The sequence below is a fragment of the Carassius carassius genome, chromosome 38, assembly GCF_963082965.1.
Source record: "Carassius carassius chromosome 38, fCarCar2.1, whole genome shotgun sequence".
Lineage (NCBI taxonomy): Eukaryota > Metazoa > Chordata > Actinopteri > Cypriniformes > Cyprinidae > Carassius > Carassius carassius.
Genome location: NC_081792.1, coordinates 11,425,118 through 11,446,969, shown reverse-complemented (window position 1 = coordinate 11,446,969; position 21,852 = coordinate 11,425,118). Strand labels below are relative to the sequence as shown.

General features: G+C 38.5%; 2 protein-coding genes across 3 annotated transcripts; both read left to right on the top strand.

Moving 5' to 3' along the window:
* Positions 1 to 6,188: 6,188 nt before the first annotated feature.
* Positions 6,189 to 17,971, top strand: ddx49 (DEAD (Asp-Glu-Ala-Asp) box polypeptide 49). The gene is made up of 13 exons (XM_059529151.1): positions 6,189 to 6,446; positions 9,071 to 9,194; positions 9,308 to 9,393; positions 9,551 to 9,672; positions 9,751 to 9,938; positions 10,584 to 10,724; positions 11,893 to 11,968; positions 12,055 to 12,131; positions 12,246 to 12,343; positions 17,042 to 17,116; positions 17,277 to 17,365; positions 17,444 to 17,515; positions 17,744 to 17,971. Exons 1-13 carry the CDS (start codon positions 6,332 to 6,334, stop codon positions 17,861 to 17,863), a joined length of 1,383 nt encoding a protein of 460 aa, XP_059385134.1. The 5' UTR covers positions 6,189 to 6,331; the 3' UTR covers positions 17,864 to 17,971.
* A 114-nt stretch (positions 17,972 to 18,085) lies between these two features.
* LOC132119312 (U6 snRNA-associated Sm-like protein LSm4) lies at positions 18,086 to 21,610 on the top strand. Of its 2 annotated transcripts, XM_059529153.1 has the most exons (6): positions 18,086 to 18,228; positions 18,794 to 18,835; positions 19,572 to 19,670; positions 19,813 to 20,014; positions 20,973 to 21,050; positions 21,351 to 21,610. In XM_059529153.1, the coding sequence occupies exons 1-6, from the start codon at positions 18,226 to 18,228 to the stop codon at positions 21,353 to 21,355; spliced, it is 429 nt and encodes a 142-aa protein (XP_059385136.1). In that variant the 5' UTR covers positions 18,086 to 18,225; the 3' UTR covers positions 21,356 to 21,610. The 2 variants fall into 2 exon arrangements, with proteins under 2 accessions (XP_059385136.1, XP_059385135.1); XM_059529152.1 differs by having other exon boundaries at positions 18,090 to 18,228; positions 20,973 to 21,610.
* The last annotated feature ends 242 nt before the right edge of the window (positions 21,611 to 21,852 follow it).

The following is a 21,852-nucleotide window of genomic DNA, read 5'->3' as shown; positions in this document are numbered from 1 at the left end:
AACAAAAGAAAGTTACCGTATTTTCCGGACTATAAGTCGCACTTTTTTTCATAGTTTGGCTTGTCCTGCGATTTATAGTCAGGTGCGACTTATTTATAAAAATTAATTTGACATGAACCAAGAGAAATAAAAACTTAACCATACATGGTAGACTTAAAACCAGCTACGGCTGTACTAAGCGATAGTATATGCTCATATAAATGCCAAAAGTTCATGGGGCACTAACCTTGTTTTGAGATAAATGCCTTTTATTCGCGATGTCTTGGCTAAGTACTTCAATACCCACAATCCTGAACAATCTGATTGGTGGGGCTCGTGTAAGTGTCTCGCGAAGGTCCGTGAAGACTGAAGATCATTAATAAAAAAATAAAATAAAAACCTGTGTTGCGTTTTTGCACGGTAGACTTAGTGCAAGCATGATCTCCTTGGCTGCCATGAGAGTTTTGCAGGGAGGTTGGTAACTTTAGCTAGGCTACTGTAGCCTTTATATGGTATGAGTCATATCAAGCATTTTATAATGCCACTGTAAAAACAATATTTAGCCTAGGCATACCTTTTTGTGTATTTACTGAACATTTGTGTAATGGCAACGACATGTGTTGACGACTGAGCGGTGATTGCAGTCAGGTACAAAGCACTGCACCATGTTGCTGACATTATCGTTAACCACTTTCACACACGCACACTAGTGTTGTCAAAAGACCCGGTACTTCGGTACTAAAAAAATTTTAATGTGACGGTACCAGGTTTCTTTAAGTACCGGTAGTACCGAGGTCCCGTTCAAACCCGGTTCAGCGCTATGATTTCCGAGAAGCAGAAAACGAGGACGGAATCTCAAAATCCAGTCATGAAAATGAAACTTACATTTTAATATGGACAGACATGGAATGTGTCAAAGTTAGCATAAATTAATCAAATCAAATCTCCATATGGACCAGTATCTGTAAATGTTAAGCCGCAAAAGTTGTTTGAAATGAATCCGTGTTCGATGGGCTATATCCTCCTGGTCAGCGTCTCTGTGTGAATTAATGAATGGCAGAGACGTGCGGGTTTGTTTACTACATAGACTGAAGCGCATGACGCTTGCATTAATTTCAGCATCTGAGCTTCAGAGTTCTCTCTCCATCAAGCGATCTGAACTTTTCAGTTCATCTCAATGGATGCACAGCACATCTGTATTTGATGCTCTGAAAACTCTTTGTGAAGGTGCACGACTCACCGTCGCTTTACTGATAGCGCTGTTTCTCACACATGCAGAGAGAGAGAGCGAGAATCTTACCACGCTGAATCGACACGCTATGTGTAAACTATTCTTTGTTGTCTTCTCCTGTCAAAATAATGGAGTTCATTTAGAATTATTCATATTCATTTTCGAACAAGCAGAAGACATACCGGTTTCTCCGGTAGTGGGCGGAGCTAATGCGCAAATGGCAATTTCATTGGCTGGCGCTGATCTCTTACCGTCCCTGTTTTGATTTCAGCAAATCATTTTGACCGACCACAGACGTGATTAATATTCATGAACCCAGCAGCTCATCAATTCATAGTGCATTGTATATACATTGGTATGATAGTAAAATTAGTAGAAGTATTATCTTTTAATAATAATTAATATGATCTATTACTATTTTTTTACAGAAACCCTCAATGACCAAAAATATCTTAAGCATCACCACCAGTCTTAAACTCAGTTAAAATTACAAATATGCATTCATTAGGCCTAAAAGTTAATTTTTACATAAAGGCATTGTGCTAGAAATATTACTATTATTTAGTAAAATGTATGTGATACTGCTATTACTGTTGAAAAAATGATTAAACTTTATTTTTTAAAGAAATAAATCACAATATTTCTTCCATGTTTTAATTTTAATAGCAAATCCCCTTTATTTACCAAAAACAAAATGTGTTTAAATTTCATAAATTAAAAGACAAATTAAATTTGGGTGAAACTTGTTTACTGTTTTTCATAATTATATAAATTGTAGAAAAACTTTAAACACAATTGTAAATAAGTATAAAGAATGGCATTGGTTTTATTTTTAGTGCTAAAAAGTTTTAGTTTTTTTTTAATTAGCATATTTTTGTGTTTTGCTTTGGTACCGAAATTGGTACCGAGAACCATGGATTTTCACTGGTATCGGTGCCGAATACTGAAATTTTGGTACCATGACAACACTAACGCACAGAATATAAAATACACGATGATAAATATAAAAATCAATACACAATACCTATATAAAACCTATTTATTTACACGATTAATACTGAAAGAACTGCTATTACTGCACATTCACTATATAAAATAAAATTCACTGGAAGAAAAAGTTTGTGCGGGCAGCCGTCATCAGATTTGGAAGTCGCTCAAAAGGCTCGTTCGCGGTTGTGGCTTCAGTCGAATTCAGTGAGGCGCGGTGGTTTATGAGATGAGTAGTCCCTGCGCTCGAAATGAAAATATGTACACAGTCTTGTACCTTTGACTTTTTAAACATTTTCTCAATTTTTTCACTCGAAATGATATGTTATATGCTTATGAGTTCAGCCGTAGCTGGTTATCCTCACACATGCTCTAAAACTCTTTAGATACGGATTTTTCCGAAAGTCAATGGGAGAAATGAATGGGAAATTTACTTCCGGCACCAAAGCTCTCTCGAGCTGTGGGCGGGACTGTGATGCTCTATAGTCCAGTGCGACTTATATACGTTTTTTTCCTCATCATGATGTATTTTTTGAATGATACGACATACTCTGGTGCGACTTATAGTCCGAAAACTACGGTAAATACCTGTATTGTCATTGATCCTAACCCTCACATTCTTCTGAGAAAGACTATATGAAGAGTATGGTTCCAAAACGCAATAAATCCATTTGGATTGATTTGAGTAAAATAAATGAGTAAATGTTTCTTTACCAAGAAAGTGGCAGGATGAAAACCACTATTTCTGTTTCAAACTTTCACGTAGTATCTGTAGGTTATAATTAGGGCTGGACAATAAATCAAATTTCTAATCACGATTACAATTATGTAATCGTTCAAAGCAGCAATTAACCATTCAAAGTCCACTTATGTTATTCTGTGTGCTTAAGATGTTTTTTTTATTTCTTTCTACGCGTTATTTTAATTTTAGTTTTAGTATAAAATTATAATCCAATTCATATTTTTACTTTTTTATAATTTACAGAAGATACCAATCCAATGTATAGTTGACACTTGAGACTATAGAAAAAGCTCTAAAGGTTTTCCAGGTAATGGAAATTTTAAGGGAATAATCGACAATTATGATTTTTGTCATATCGTGCAGCCCTAGTTATAATATCATTAACAATTAAATTTCCAGGTTTTGATTTTCAAAGATTTATTATAAAATGTTATTATTTTTTCCCCAAAATGCAATAAATCCAAGATACTTTTTTTTCAAAATGCAATAAATCCATTGAACTAATATGAAGTTATTTTTCATATTGAAACTGATGAAAATACACACCATAGTAAGTTGATCCACATATGACAGCCTCTGAACTTGGTCAACAGGCACTGGACTAAAAATACAATCATCAGTCATCGCTTCCAACATGAATTCAATGGGTCTTCTTGTTAATGCTATAAATTTATTACAGCAATAAAATAAAATTTCATCATGATCAAGAACATGAACAACATCACATTAGACCACAGAAATTCCAAAATGACATTTCCTTTGGATTCAACTTCCAAAAGTGCATTCATCTTTGCCATGTTACATTCATTTAGTTGACTAGTGCTATGTGCTGTATTAACAAAAACATAAATGCCATTAATAAAAAAACTGACACTGACAAGCTATGCGATATCACGTTCATAATCTAATGTGATTCATCTAATGAATGCGTTATAGTGTAGCTTGTCAGTGATCTACGGCTCTGTGTATTAAATGCATCTGAATAATTTCCATCTGAAAGCATGTGATGGAGATTTACTGGTATTATTAATCACAGAACCGGCTTTACTGACGAGATTCGCATGACAATCACATGCGATTTATCCTGCAGCCCTTGTTTGTTGATTACAAAGTACAAAGTAGATGAGGAAAACTAGGATGCCAGGTGTTTTCAAAGCTCCATCATTACTGGCTAGAGTGTGTGGAATGGTGCGCTGTGATTGGTTGAATGGATATATCGCATTCTGCAAAAAAAGGCAGACTGGTGTTTGTCACGGTTTTGAAAAGAGTGAGAAAACATGACCTAAGAAATCTACGAATACCACATTTTACGTAAAATTTAAAATTTATATTGTCAAAATTATATATATATATCCTATGTATATCCTAAGCAATGTTTACTTTATGGTGTTTATATTGCAATAAAATGTAGATGGCTGTGACAGATTGCTTATTTTATCTCCGTCATCTTTTAGAATGAGCAGCTGGAAATAGTAAGAATACAAATTTCAAAAGAGTCTCAGTGTATTTCACAAACAGCGTAATGTCACATTATTTAATCAATTCTCATCGAACCTCTAACGTTTTTTTATGCACACCTACATTTTTCAGTTCAGGAGCACATATGCTCCTTTGGAAAAAAGCAAGCATTGAGCCCTGCACCAACATGTTAAATTGCCCCTATTATGCCATTTTGAATATTGCCTTTCATGTGGTGCATAATGCAGCTGTATGTGATGTTGAATGTAAACAATCTGCAAAGTTGTAAAGTTGAAAAGTGCATGAAAAGTAATGTTATAATCTCCCAAAATAAAGAATCGACTCAGAACAGCCTAAATGAGTCGCCACTCGCCAGTAATTTCATGACGGTTACACGTCGCTGCAGACTATGCTACAGCCTATATGTTATCATATTTTGACCGAAAACAATATAATAGACATAATTTTGTCAAAATAAAAAAAACAATAAAAAAAAAATTAAAGGCCAGATTTACTTAACAGGGCAAATTAGAGACTGTAAACCTGGGTCTGCAGGCGATCAAAATGGGCTAAGACATGATTTTCTGGGTGCAATCAGTGATGGCATAAATGTTACTAACTGACTACCGTAAACGTCGCATGATTTACTTAACCCTCCTCCCATAAATTTTGGGTCTAAAAGGTAAACTATATAATAAAAAATAATCTTAAATACTGCATATTAATTTTTGACATCACAACATTATGATGTAAAGTATGAATAACTGTTATTACATTAAATGTTAATAAATGATTGCTTTTTCCAATATTTAATTTAAATGAGTTATAGGAGGCAATTAGCCTGGTTAAAACCAGACCCTTTTCAGTTGAAACTGAGTTATTCTGTAGAGAGAATTGAAATTTGCCGGAAGTAGTCTGGGTTTTCCCAGGCTAGGAGGCAATCTAAACACTCATAAAATACAGGGAGGAAAAAATGCACAGCTAAATATCCAAAATTAAGCTATATCAATAATTGTAAAAATAAATAAATAAATTCTAATTGGTCAATAACCAATATGGTCGAGATTAAATGGCATTGCTACCCATGATGGCAAGACCCTCTACATGCAGAATAAAACAAAATTTTCTAGAATAATGACCTAGAGCCTTTTAGACAACATCTAATGTTGAGGTAAATCATTGTAATATTTCAGACAGAGCTCCAGACCATCTAACTCCGCCATGCTCAGCGAGGATGAGGATGGTCATCATGTGCAGTAGCCCAAATTACCGCTAACCATGCTCAATCTAAATAAAATATTAAGTACAAGACAACGCATTGACAAAAAAGAAACAACCCAATATAATACTGAACGTTACAGTTTCAAATTCATTGAGTGCTACAAGACAACAAGAATGCATTAGAATGAAAAGTAAGGATTTCTACCCCATTAATACTGCACGGCCTGCACTCGAGGACAGTCCAGGTGCTGCTGCTGACAGAGCTCAGTTTACCTGCGCGAGCCTCACAACCTCTGCGCGACCCCGCGCTTGCTGCTGCGCGCTCACGAGCACACCACTCACGGGCTACTTCAAATGACACAACTAATCAGAATAAAGCACATCTTAAAATGTTTTTATGTAGCCTGGAGGTTTAGGTGCATTGTCATACATAAACTCAGTCGATAATTTCGCTGTCAAAACCATAGACTGTAGTCAAAACCAAAACGCGCAGCTCTTCTTGACCGTAAGGGGCGTGGTCACTGAGCTATCAATGGGCGTGGCCTTTCCCTTTTACGCGCGTCGTCTCATGACGTCTAATTCACGCGGCCGTCAAAGATACGCACGAGGAAATCTTGTAATCAACTTTTACAGGGCTTTTAACGGCGCTCAAAGCAACGCTAAAACACGCGTTTATGTTTTGGATGTTTTGCTTTTAAACAACTTGGTGTGAAATGGCCACTTTTGAGTCTCTCGGGCTGTGTGAGTGGTTGATCAAGCAGTGTAAGCAGATGGGAATCAGCCGACCGACCCCAGTTCAGGAGAAATGCATCCCTGCCATATTAGAAGGTAAAAATCCGTGTCTGCTTTAAATATTAACAGTAAAACTAATGCAGTGAAAGATTACATAAATATGCTTTACATATATCGAATAGATAGAACCCCGGATGTGTGAGTAACGTACATGTATCTTACTCGCTGGATAGCATAATAAAGCAAACTGCGTTTCTTCTAATTTCTTAAAAAAAAAAAAAATTAATCAGTGAGTTATTTATTAAGAATGAGCTTATTGTGCTTCAATCAATCAATATATGTGTCCCTGGACCCTCTTAAGTTGCACAGATATTTATAATAGCCAAAAATACATTGTATGGGTCAAAATGATAGATTTTTCTTTTATGCCAAAAACTATTAGGATATTACGTAAAGATCATGTTCCGTGAAGATATTTTGTAAATTTCCTACCATAAATATATAAAAACTTAATTTTTGATTAGTAATATGCATTGCTAAGAACTCATTTGGACAATGTCAAAGGCGATTCTCTCAATATTTAGATTTTCTTTGACCCCTCAGATTCTAGATTTTCAAATAGTTGTATCTCAGACAAATATTCTCTGATCCTAATAAACCATACATAAATGGAAAGCTTATTTATTCAGCTTTCAAGTGTCGTATACATTTCAGTTTTGCAAAATTGACACTTAAGACTGGTTTTGTGGTCCAGGGAGACACACACACACACACGTGTGTGTATATATATATATATATATATATATATATATATATATATATATATATATATATATATATATATATATATATATATATATATATATATACACAACCCAAATTCCGGAAAAGTTGAGACGTTTTTTAAATTTTAATAAAATGAAAACTAAAGGAATTTCAAATCACATGAGCCAATATTCTATTCACAATAGAACATAGATAACGTAGCAAATGTTTAAACTGAGAAATTTTACACTTTTATCCACTTAATTAGCTCATTTAAAATTTAATGCCTGCTACAGGTCTCAAAAAAGTTGGCACGGGGGCAACAAATGGCTAAAAAAGCAAGCAGTTTTGAAAAGATTCAGCTGGGAGAACATCTAGTGATTAATTAAGTTAATTGATATCAGGTCTGTAACATGATTAGCTATAAAAGCTTTGTCTTAGAGAAGCAGAGTCTCTCAGAAGTAAAGATGGGCAGAGGCTCTCCAATCTGTGAAAGACTGCGTAAAAAAATTGTGGAAAACTTTAAAAACAATGTTCCTCAACGTCAAATTGCAAAGGCTTTGCAAATCTCATCATCTACAGTGCATAACATCATCAAAAGATTCAGAGAAACTGGAGAAATCTCTGTGCGTAAGGGACAAGGCCGGAGACCTTTATTGGATGCCCGTGGTCTTCGGGCTCTCAGACGACACTGCATCACTCATCGGCATGATTGTGTCAATGACATTACTAAATGGGCCCAGGAATACTTTCAGAAACCACTGTCGGTAAACACAATCCGCCGTGCCATCAGCAGATGCCAACTAAAGCTCTATCATGCAAAAAAGAAGAAGCGCCGTCGTGTCCTGTGGGCCAAGGCTCATTTAAAATGGACTATTTCAAAGTGGAATAGTGTTTTATGGTCAGACGAGTCCAAATTTGACATTCTTGTTGGAAATCACGGATGCCGTGTCCTCCGGGCTAAAGAGGAGGGAGACCTTCCAGCATGTTATCAGCGTTCAGTTCAAAAGCCAGCATCTCTGATGGTATGGGGGTGCATAAGTGCATACGGTATGGGCAGCTTGCATGTTTTGGAAGGCTCTGTGAATGCTGAAAGGTATATAAAGGTTTTAGAGCAACATATGCTTCCCTCCAAACAACGTCTATTTCAGGGAAGGCCTTGTTTATTTCAGCAGGACAATGCAAAACCACATACTGCAGCTATAACAACAGCATGGCTTCGTCGTAGAAGAGTCCGGGTGCTAACCTGGCCTGCCTGCAGTCCAGATCTTTCATCTATAGAGAACATTTGGCGCATCATTAAATGAAAAATACGTCAAAGACGACCACGAACTCTTCAGCAGCTGGAAATCTATATAAGGCAAGAATGGGACCAAATTCCAACAGCAAAACTCCAGCAACTCATAGCCTCAATGCCCAGACGTCTTCAAACTGTTTTGAAAAGAAAAGGAGATGCTACACCATGGTAAACATGCCCCGTCCCAACTATTTTGAGACCTGTAGCAGAAATCAAAATTGAAATGAGCTCATTTTGTGCATAAAATTGTCAACTTTCTCAGTTTAAACATTTGCTATGTTATCTATGTTCTATTGTGAATATAATATTGGCTCATGTGATTTGAAAGTCTTTTAGTTTTCATTTTATTAAAATTTAAAAAACGTCCCAACTTTTCCGGAATTCGGGTTGTGTATATATATATATTATGATGGATTTTATAGACCTCTACACATGTAAAAATGTGAAACATTGCATGAAATCAAGTCAGTCTTCACTTTTAATTTAAAGTGCACTCTGTTCAAAATGCTTCAGCAATTCTCTTTTTAGACCCTTTAAGCTTAAAACAAATGTGACTGATGAAATTATTATTCATAGAGTATGACTATGCTGTTGTCTTTCATCAGAACAAAATGTTTATTTCAGTCACGTGCCCCCCCCCCCCCCGTCTTTCACACAGGTCGGGATTGCATGGGCTGTGCAAAAACGGGAAGTGGTAAAACGGCAGCATTTGTTCTTCCAGTGCTGCAGAAGCTGTCCGAGGACCCTTACGGTGTTTTCTGCTTGGTGTTAACACCCACAAGGTTTTTTTTATTTATTTATTTTTACTTTGTGATGATTTATACAGCCACATTTGAAGCTTCATTTGCATGTAGATGTTTCAAACAAATGAAGTTTTTGTCTGTTTTCTGTCCAGGGAGCTTGCTTACCAGATCGCAGAACAGTTCAGAGCATTAGGGAAGCCTCTGGGCTTAAAGGACTGTATCATTGTCGGAGGAATGGGTACGGTAACTTTCAAAGCTTTACTTTGCTTAAGTGTTTAGGGCTCATTTATTTATAAAAGAATAAACAGTGGTAAATGTTTATATATCATCGCATTTCTAGAATGCATATTTAGTAGGAGGCGCACTTTATTTTTTTATATTGTTTCTTCCCTTAGACATGGTTACTCAGGGCTTGGAGTTGTCGAAAAAGCCACATGTTGTTGTGGCCACACCGGGACGGCTTGCTGATCATATCCGAAGCTCTGACACAGTTAGCCTGAACAGAATCCAATTTCTAGTAAGATTCTGACATATACCTTTTTTTTACGAGGGGTTTTAATCAGTTTTAATTGAATCTTTGTGTGTTTCTCTGCAGATCCTGGATGAAGCTGACCGACTCTTAGAGCAGGGCTGCACAGATTTCACTAAAGATCTAGAGGTCATTCTCAGTGCTGTGCCTGCAAAGCGTCAGACGCTGCTGTTCAGCGCCACGCTCACAGACACGCTGCAGCAGTTGCAGAGCATCGCCATGAACAGGCCCTTCTTCTGGGAACACAAATCAGAGTAAGGGACAGAAATATAAAACTGATATCATATAAATCTAAACTTGATGTAAATGGGTAAAATCTATTTCAATGGATCGCATACAGGTGAGCGTCTTCTGCAGCTTTCTTAGACTAGTCGACTAGTGGGCTACAAAATTTCTATTTAAATGTTAGTAAATTAGTAGTAGCACACATCACTAGTACAAAACTAGATTTCTTCCTATTGCACACTGTGACATAATGCATTAAACAATTATAGTTAAAACGTATATTAAACTAAATGTGCAATTGGAGACATTGATGTTCCTTTTTTATGGAAGTCTCTGATGCATAAAGACTTAAAAAAAAAAACAGCATTTATTATAAATATAAATGTTTTTACTGTTACCTTTGATCAAACAAATGCACCCTTGCTGGATAAAATTATTATTATTATTTTTTTTTTATACTTTAAAATCTTACTGACCTCAAACCTTTGAATGGTAGTGTGTGTGTGTGTGTATATATATATATATATATATATATATATATATATATATATATATATATATATATATATATATAATTATTATTTTAAGAGGCCTATCATAGACATTACATCTTGTTTCAAAGGGCTACTATTATTGGCTCTACACATACACATGGCTCTCTCTCTTTCTGTCAGAGTGCAGACGGTCGAAGAACTGGATCAGAGATTCATCCTCACTCCTGAGAAAGTCAGGGATGCTTACCTGGTCCATCTCATCCAGAAGTTCCAGGATGAACATGATGATTGGTCTATCATGATATTCACTAACACGTGCAAGTAAGTTTTCAGTTGCAGGGAAAAAAACATTGCAGGTTTTATCAATTCTAATTAAGACAAATCCCAGTAAATCTTCAAATTTACATCATAACCCATACATAACCCAGCTGCTTGTGCAATGGGCGTTAATGATACCTCAAACTGGGCAGCTTGTTCACTTGATTTTAACATTTTTACCTGGAGAGCAAATCCCATAGAGTTACGTTAACCCTCATGGTGCATTCAAATCTATACCATTTTTACATCCATGGTCTGTTTGGACCCAAAGAATCTGTGCTTTATAAAACTGTTGGAATTTAATATTTTAAAACTTATCTTATCTCTGAATATATAATTGTATGAATGCTTCAAGAGCACATAATCTGAGAATTCCAGTATTAACCCCATTGGAATGAATGGAATTTAATTCATGTTTGCTCAAAAACTGTCCAAAATTATGAAACCTACATATTTATTTCTGACAAAACAACATAAATTTTAGTCTGAAACTGTCTTTTACTAGGCGCTCTGTGTTTCGGTTTGCTTCACGCTGAATCACACATGCGCAGAATCATCAGCTCATCGGTTCTTGAATCGGACACGTCCGACAGAAACGGTTCTTGACTCTTGAACGAGTCATTATCTGGCTCGGCTCGGTGTTCATCTTCAGTTCTCTCTTCACAGCAGTTCAGTCAGTGTACTGTTTGAGTACATGAATTACTCCGGGATATTGGTTTGTTTGAACTCGGAGGAAGTGTCAGCCACATTAAACAAGTTAACAGCTTAAGTCATTTGTGGATTAATGCTTATTGGAGATGCAAACCGTTTAAAACGATTCAGTTCGATTTGGTGAACCGTTTCAAAAAGATCCGGTTACATCGAATGATTGCACAAATGTTCACTTTGACATGATAAAAGTTCCCTTTATCAAACGCTACAGTATGCAGTTTTTAGAAATGTTTTATTTATCTCTTCTGGGTCAAAATAGACCCGAATGCATTATGATGGTTAAAGGATAAAACTAAATCATAGAGATACAAATATAACCAAAGCTTGGCAGGGTGCTTTTATGACTTGAGCGCTACGAAAAACCACCAGGTCATCCAAACAACCTCATTTTTACATGAGCACAGAAAAATAGATTATAGATATTGTTCGTATAATTGTATAATGTTTATTAATGTTCCAGGAACTGTCAGATACTCACAATGATGCTGCGTGAATTCAATTTCCCAACCATCTCCCTGCACTCAATGATGAAGCAGGTAAGTGACGTGATACTTGGTTGAAATTGATTCTCACTCAGCGCCTAATGTCTGTACTAATAGATTTGATGTTCTTCTGCTTTCAGAGACAGCGTTTTGCCAACCTTGCAAAGTTCAAGTCTAACGTATTTAAAATTCTCATAGCCACAGATGTTGCTGCAAGGTACTGAGCAAATATTTCTCCACACATCTCACAATTGCTCATCATCTCTTTGCAGTTTTCTAATGCTCTCTACTTTCGTGTGTTTTTGTGTGTTTGTTCTGGCCTTCTCTGAAGGGGTTTGGATATTCCTACAGTGCAAGTTGTTATTAATCACAACACACCAGGTTTGCCGAAAATCTACATCCACAGAGTGGGACGAACCGCTCGAGCCGGTGAGTTTAGAGCGCTTTAACAGTGAGACCTGTCATATTGTGAATATAGTCATGATGAGGCCATCCTTAAAATATTCTTGTTTGCCGTAACCCGACCCTGTCAATTTAGCACCGACTCAATTTTTATTATTTTTGACTTTTAGGCCGACCGACTTGCCGATTGTAAATTTGCGTTAAGACCGACCAATTTTTCTTTTACTCTTCAAACAACTAATACAAAAGCAATAAAATACTATTAATTATATTTAAGTATTGTAAATAAAAAAACCCGGTCTCTCTTCAAAGTCATAAGGGTTCGGGCACCATAATACACCTAAAACATTCATTAAAACAGCTCAACACCGCTTTAACTTGGCACGAAGTTCTGGAAAAACTGTGCCCAGATCTTTTCCCATCCCTTCTCACGTCTATTCTAAAACCGTGACCGTGTCGACTGTCACTTTATGTTCGAAAAACTATTGCACGAATCAACCAACACAAGTTTCGAAAACGAAAATAGGAAATTCATTTTAACGACCTTCTCTCGGAGCGCGTCCAGGTTTTTTTTTTTCTTTCTTTTTTTTTGAACCGGCGCCACAGAGCAACTGCAGCTTGGGCACCCTTTAGTTTTCTATTGAGCCAGGATATATATTTGCATAGATGCATTGTTAAATAAATAAAAAGGGTGGAAAACCACAGAATACATTTTTTCATTTAAAAACATGAGATGCAGTGGTATGGGGAACAAAAACCCAACATAGTCTCTATTTTTAGAAAATTAAATTAAATACATTAAATTTTACATGTCTTTCTAAACATGCGGCTCTCTTGTGTGAGACGCGAGTCCAACAGTGTCCCTCTAGAAAATGCGCGAAATATGCGTTCTGTGTGAACGGCTTGGTTTCAGTTTTGATGTAAACAAGATCTTCTCCACATTGATGTTCTCTCTCTCTTTTTTTTTTTTTCTGGATAGGCTAACATAGCCTTATAATGCAATGCCACATACATCGTCATCGCATCTCGTGCGCCACTGATAAAGATCAAGTATACTTCGGCCGTCCGCACACTGTCTGCATTATGTCCTTTTCGTCATCCGCATTTTTTGAGACCGTGCGGACGGTGCGTGTACACGAGGTGAAAGATGAGACAGCAGCTACTGCGTGTCGAGCTCGTCCGCCTTTGAAAGTTGTGTAGACACGGCTGTGCGCGCAGCGAGATGGAATGGAACACGGACTGTGAAGAACTGTGGCTCATGAGGCGGCTTCCTTGAAGCGTTGGTTCACCCAAAAATGAAAATGATGTCATTAATAACTCCCCCTCATGTTGTTCCAAACCCGTAAGACCTCAGTTTATCTTCAGATCACAGTTTAAGATATTTTAGATTTAGTACGAGAGCTCTCAGTCCCTCCATTGAAACTGTGTGTACGGTATACTGTCCATGTCCAGAAAGGTAAGAAAAACATCATCAAAGTAGTCCATGTGACATCAGAGGGTCAGTTAGAATTTGTTGAAGTGTCTCCAATTGACACGGTTCGCGTCTCCAATATGCATGTAATGATAAACAACCTTTGTAATCTTCGGCAAGAAGGAGGCGGGAACCGGCGGACAATCAAACAACATTTTAATAAAGCAAAATAAACACAAAACAGCGCACCAGCCCCTCACGGCCGACTGGTGCGCGCAAATAAAAACCAAAACACAACTAAAAGCCCAGGCCTGGTCCTCTCTCGTCCTTCACTGTCGTCGCTCCAGTTTTATATCCTTCCATCTCCTCCGTGGGCCTCGAGACCGGCGGGTCGAACAGGTGTAGCTCATCTCCAATCACTCCACCGGCCTCGCTCCCATGTCCCTCGGCCCCGCCCCACTCGTCACATACCCCCATCGCCCCTCGCAGGCCGGGGGGTACTCCCGAGACTGCGCTCTACCCCCCCCCCTCCCTCCGAGGGGGGCCGCTCACAGGGACCTGCGGGAACCTGGGGGTAGGACAGACGAGGCGAGAGAAAAGGAGATGGAAGGAGGAGCGACAGAGACGAGAGAGGGGAGAGAGGAGAAAAAATAAATAAAAAATCCGGTTCCCAGACGCACCGCTGCTCGGCCCTCCACCAGCTGGGCTATCTCCTCCGCGGTGCCTGGCGGTGGCACTGGACGCCCCTCGGCGGACGGCACGACACTCCTCCGCCGCCCGGTGGACGGCGACGGCTCCTCCGGTTTTGGGCAGCCGGCAGGAGTCCCCCGTTCCCTGCTCCTCCCCGTGCCCGGCGGATGGCAGCAGGCTCCGGCCACCTGGCGAACGGCGCAGACTCCTCCGCTCCCTCACGGACGGCCGCCGCCCCTGCCTATCGTCGGCGGCCGGTAGCGAGCTCGCCCGTCCCCGGCAACTCGCTCCAGTCCACCGCCTCGAGCGTCCATGGCGGCACTTCAGCAGTTTCTTTGGCGGGATCTTCAGCATCGCATCCCTCCTTCTCCCGGGCTTCGGCACCACTGTAATGATAAACAACCTTTGTAATCTTCGGCAAGAAGGAGGCGGGAACCGGCGGACAATCAAACAACATTTTAATAAAGCAAAATAAACACAAAACAGCGCACCAGCCCCTCACGGACGACTGGTGCGCGCAAATTAAAACCAAAACACAACTAAAAGCCCAGGCCTGGTCCTCTCTCGTCCTTCACTGTCGTCGCTCCAGTTTTATATCCTTCCATCTCCTCCGTGGGCCTCGAGACCGGCGGGTCGAACAGGTGTAGCTCATCTCCAATCACTCCACCGGCCTCGCTCCCATGTCCCTCGGCCCCGCCCCACTCGTCACATACCCCCATCGCCCCTCGCAGGCCGGGGGGTACTCCCGAGACTGCGCTCTACCCCCCCCCCCTCCCTCCGAGGGGGGCCGCTCACAGGGACCTGCGGGAACCTGGGGGTAGGACAGACGAGGCGAGAGAAAAGGAGATGGAAGGAGGAGCGACAGAGACGAGAGAGGGGAGAGAGGAGAAAAAATAAATAAAAAATCCGGTTCCCAGACGCACCGCTGCTCGGCCCTCCACCAGCTGGGCTATCTCCTCCGCGGTGCCTGGCGGTGGCACTGGACGCCCCTCGGCGGACGGCACGACACTCCTCCGCCGCCCGGTGGACGGCGACGGCTCCTCCGGTTTTGGGCAGCCGGCAGGAGTCCCCCGTTCCCTGCTCCTCCCCGTTCCGGCGGATGGCAGCAGGCTCCGGCCACCTGGCGAACGGCGCAGACTCCTCCGCTCCCTCACGGACGGCCGCCGCCCCTGCCTATCGTCGGCGGCCGGTAGCAAGCTCGCCCGTCCCCGGCAACTCGCTCCAGTCCACCGCCTCGAGCGTCCATGGCGGCACTTCAGCAGTTTCTTTGGCGGGATCTTCAGCATCGCATCCCTCCTTCTCCCGGGCTTCGGCACCACTGTAATGATAAACAACCTTTGTAATCTTCGGCAAGAAGGAGGCGGGAACCGGCGGACAATCAAACAACATTTTAATAAAGCAAAATAAACACAAAACAGCGCACCAGCCCCTCACGGACGACTGGTGCGCGCAAATTAAAACCAAAACACAACTAAAAGCCCAGGCCTGGTCCTCTCTCGTCCTTCACTGTCGTCGCTCCAGTTTTATATCCTTCCATCTCCTCCATGGGCCTCGAGACCGGCGGGTCGAACAGGTGTAGCTCATCTCCAATCACTCCACCGGCCTCGCTCCCATGTCCCTCGGCCCCGCCCCACTCGTCACAACGCATTAATCCACAAATGACTTAAGCTGTTAACTTTTTTTTAATGTAGCTGACACTCAATTGGTGTTATTTGCTGTATAAAACTTTAGACATGCAAAATCGATTTTACAATCGATTTAATGAACACTTGTCACTCAAATCAAACAGGATTTTTTTCACAAAAGTGACAACCCAAGAAAGCAAAGTAAACGGTCTCTCATTTGTAGGTTGCATTGACAGGTAGCGGTGGATGCAAGTAAAACAGTACCTCTTTTTTTCTTCTCACCTGTAATTCATGCAATAAAGTAAACATGTTTTTGACAAAGATTTAAATTTGTTTGTGGTCTATATAGCCTGCATCAAAATGAGGTTTGCAATGATGCGCCCGAAGGCACGGGTTGAAGACCCAGTCAGTGACGTCACAATATGCTAATATGTTTAAATTCATACCTACGTCATCACCATCACAAAAATTTACTTTTTTTTTTCCATTGAAACTTGAAAAAAAAAATATATAGACCGACCTACCGACCCTTTTTTTTTTTTATTACTGTTACTGCAAACCAAAATATCTTTAAGGATAGCCTGATCCTTTTTCAGGAACAGTGTTTCTCAGTAGTTTTGCTTTGGGATGCACCAGTGTAAAGATTCTGACTTGTACTGATAAACTGATTATTTAATGTTACGGCTAATTTTAAGATTCAATACCATTTTCTTTAGTATTCATTAAAAATATACAACACTAACGTCTAAAAATCATTCATTTAAAATTTGGTAATTTATTATGGGCTCACAGCATAAAATAGATGTGAAATCTGTCCTTTGTAATCTTGGGAAATACCAATTTGGGAAATACCAATTTTATTTATATATATATATATATATATATATATATATATATATATATATATATTAGATTTTTAGTAGGCTGGAATGCTATATTGTGAAGTCCTCATTCAGAACTGGACCATCTGTTTTATAATGTCCTTTTTGTTTTGTCCAGGCCGAAATGGTGTAGCAATCACATTAGTCACACAGTACGACATCCATCTCATCAGTGCCATTGAGGAACAGATCCGTAAGTTCACAACTACATCTGCTTTCTGCTTAAAAAGAGCACTTTCAAATCTAAATTTCCACTGTACTGCGATTTTAAAAGCACCTTTAATGCTCGAGCACTGGAGTATGACATGACTTGCTGTAAATGAACATTTGTTTGATTGCTGTTTTGTGTTTAGAGGCGAAGCTAAGCGAGTTTCCTGCTGAAGAAAAAGAAGTGCTGAAGATCCTCACACAAGTCAATGTTACAAGGCGACAGTGTGAAATTGTGAGGAGAATTTTCAGTGTACATATTATATATATATAATACACTGGCAAAATCTTACAGTTTGTAATTCTGTTATAGAGACTGGAATCCACTGATTTTGATGAGAAAAAGAAGATAAACAAAAGGAAGCAAATGATTCTGGAGGGAAAAGTGAGTTGTTTTATTCTAAATGCATTCATTAAACATTATTGTTTAAACATTATACTACACTAACATCAAATATTATAGGCTATTATGAAAAATTCTGTAACCATATATATATATATATATATAATGAAAAAATGAAAAAATGAATAAATGTAATGTAAATATATACATTAGTGAAATATTATTATTACTTATTTATTTTGACCTAACCTTGTTTCATATCGATCACAGGATCCAGATTTGGAAGAAAAAAGAAAACACGAACAAGAGAAGATCAGAAGACAGAGGAAGAAACAGAATAGAAAGGAGGCGAAGAAACACAGTGCAAAAACGACGGCAGTGGATTCTTGAAGTGTTGATATTGCACATTAAGATCTGTATATACTATATAGCGTATAGTGCCATCAATGTATACAATATGTGATCATTATTCCAAAATAAACCACATTTCGTGAGCGATGTTGAGTGTGTTGCTAAATGAATATATATTCAATATTATTGCAGTAAATATCACGATGTAGAAACCGCAGCGACATTTATTATGGGGGCTTTTATTTTGACAACTTCCGCTTTCGCCTGGAAGTACAACAGTAAACGTTTTGCAAACCGCTTCGGTTTCAAAGAAGATTCGCAACAAATATTCGTGATTTAAGACTTTAGCTGATTAAAACTTTATTCGAGATTTAAAAAGACTGATCAGCCGCTCAGCTGACATGGTAAGCGACGTTTATAATCACGCAGTTGCTCAGGTATTCCGTTCGGTGACCGTTTAGTATGGTAAACGAACGCGTTTTTGCACGTAGGCATGGAATCTGGTTTTATTAGTCTAACTTAGTTTATAGTTGCTTTAAAGATGAAACTCGTTATAAATTACTACAGTCACATGCGATGCACTTTATTTAACCGATTGGCTTTTCAGTTTCTAATGCCTATAAAACTGAAATGTCAGCCAGATAGACGCAGATAGTTTCTGACTTTTATTTGACACTATTTATTCGCATCACTAAGAAATATTTAAATTAAAGGGTGCGTCAACCATTAACAAGGCTGCTGTCACTCAGTAGATTTCGGAATTGACGCCATAATTCTTATATATTTAATTTCTGTTCTTGTGTTTGAGTGCAATCTCTGTTAATGTTTTTATCTCTTAAATCTTAATTGAGCAGTCATGAGTAAAAACATCCATCTAGAGCACTGAGGGGAGTTTTCATGCGCTTTAATGTAAAATATTGTCATCATCACCACTCTTAACGGTTGATTTTATGATTTCTTCTCTCCAAGCTCCCGTTATCTTTACTGAAGACAGCACAGAACCACCCCATGGTGAGTGTCACTGGTATCACGCTTGCACAGATTACAGAACAGATGTGGAGAGTTTTATGATTACGTCACTTGCTTGAATAAATTAAATATAAAGTATGCAACATCGAAGCTCCAATTTTTTTGCTTGGTGATTTAGAAATAAACTTGGAGCTTTGGAGTTGCATACTTTATATGTAATTTATTCAAGCAAGTGATGGCTTTTTTTTTCTACTTTTTTTTTTTTTAGTCAAGCACCCGTTTGAGGTTGATGTGCGTGCTACTATATTATACTAGTACAAATACGTCCTCTCTCTCTCTCTTTCTATAATAATGATTCCTCCAGTGACAGTCTTGTTTGAATCAGGAGGGGAAATATGCAAAGATTAAGCGCCTTTTATAAAATAAAATCCCCATTTATTTTTTTATGTGTGTAAAGGGCATATTAAGGCCAGCAGAAACCCGAAATAAGCAAACATAGTTATTTTATACATTGGATTGTACTATTGTGTGTTTTTTTTTTAAACCAGAGTCTGTAATGTTGTTATTATTACTTGTAGGTTTGGCTTAAAACTATTAATTGAAGATTTTTTTCCAATATGGTGACGATGAGAAAAAGAACCAAGCTCACTGAAAAGGGGGCAGTCAGTTTTACAATCAGCAATCACTGAACTTACACACTACATTTTTATAAGGGACCAACTAGCAAAACAAATAAAAAGAAATGGCATTTAATAAGTTAGTCTACATTTGTTTTCAGCTGGTGGAGTTAAAGAATGGTGAGACATACAACGGCCATCTGGTCAGCTGTGACAACTGGATGAACATCAATTTGAGAGAAGTTATTTGCACCTCACGGGTAAATAAAACCCCTTTCCTCGAGATACAGGGTTCTTTGAAATATTAGAAAAATTTTGGATCGCAGAAACATGATTGAGCGATTATGGCATTTGTGTCTGGGCTGGAATAAAATTTTTGTTTCTGCCTGCTCTGGATTGCAGGATGGAGATAAATTTTGGAGGATGCCGGAGTGCTACATCAGAGGAAGCACCATTAAATACTTACGAATCCCTGATGAAATCATAGATATGGTGAAAGAGGAAGTGATGTCAAAGGGACGTGGCCGGGGAGGCATGCAGCAAAACAAGCCACAGGGAAAGGGCAGAGCAGGCGGACCTGGAAGAGGTGGTGGAGCCGGCAGAGGTTAGACATTTCAGAGCCCTTGTTAAAGAAATAAAGTGACAGAAGTTTCATTTATTTGTGAACTTAAAGGGACAATGAAAATTCTAAAATTCAAAAATGAAAATTCTGTCATTGTTCACTCACCCTCAAGTTGTTCCAAACCTGTATGAGTTACTATGTTCTGTTAAACACTAAAAAGCTGATTTTCTGTTGGTTACTAAACAGTTGATGGTAGCTATCCACTTCCATAGTATGGAAGAAAATGGTATGGAAATCAATGGCTACCATCAACTGTTCGGTTACAAACATTATTCAAAGTATCTTCTTTTTAACCTGATAACCGTCAGTCCCACTTTTTGGGCATAAACCCCAAAATGATATTTCTAACTTAAATAGGTGTAAATCTTGAATACTTTGTTATATGCTCAATATTTTCTATGCTCCAGAGTGAAAAAAAAGTTTATGAAAATGTAAAAGATTACGGTTTTATATTTTATATAAAACATATTTCAAAATATTTTAGACTCTAACTGCTATAAGATCAAAGCCATAAAACCAATCAAGCTGTGTTTCAATAGATGGCCATCAAGGTCCATTGGTGATCCATATAAGGATGTGAACCCTTTTTTATATATATTTTCACACAATGCATGTAATAGACATCCTGTTTAGAAGTAGTATGGACAGTATTGTATTTAAACTCAACCTTAACAAACACCGAAGACATGCTGAAACCAAATGTTTGCATTTAATGGTTTATATTGAAGACCTGTTGTATCATAAAGCTATCTTTATTTATTTTTTAAATGGATATTATCATTTGAACATTGCATGAAAAAAGATGCACAATTTGATTTTATAATAAAAGTCTTGTTACAAACAACTTTTGCTATTTAATTTCTTTTATCAGGTTAAACATTGCAGTCACGGTTTCCAAAATGCATACATGTAGTTGACAGACGTTTGTTTTTCTTTTGAGGTATTTTTGGTGGCCGTGGCAGAGGAATGCCGGGAACTGGCCGTGGACAGCAAGACAAAAAACCTGGAAAACCACAAGGTGTCCAAAACCAACACTAGATACAAAACAGATCCTTCTGTCATGTGTTAGTTTAAGTTTTATTCCCTATGGTCACAAAAGCACCTTTTCAGGTCTTATGACATTCACACATTAACATCTTAAGGTTGAGTAGTTTCTTTTAGAGACTCGTATACAAGCCTCGGTTTGTGCATCAAACTGTGTTCAATAACTTTTTTGCACTGAGTTTGTTGTAAAAGCCCTTAATGGAAAAACACAGAACCTTTGTCATGTGAATTTTTACAGACTATCTCATACTTTTTCTGTCATCTACTTTCTCAGTTTGATCATCAGCCAAAAAGGAGTGAATTTAATTTGAAATGGGTGTCCTGGATCTCTCTGAAGATTTTAATTTGGACAAGTTGTTATAAAGATGCTCTCTAATTTCGCCAAGTTGTTTTTATTTTCTGTTCTCTCACATTTTGGTGCATGTTTTCACATTTGCTGTTTTAATTTGTTGTTTTTTTGTGCTTTAAAATAAACCATGGTGTAACTTATGTATAATGCACTTGTGAATAAACGTTTTTTGTTAAATACTGCAATTGCTGTTGATATGTCTGTAAGCACTGTTACATCTAAAGTTATGGAAACAAGTTGCATGTAAAATCTTAGGTAACTGCTGTCTTTACCCATCTCTGCTTCAAAAGGGGTAGTTGACTCAAAAAATTAAAAGTGTCAACATTTAAGGATAGACGTGCAGTACATTCAATGGATTGAACACGACGGGTGTTCAGCTGACGAAACGTTCTCCTGGAGTAAAAAAAATCTGTTCAATGGACAAACA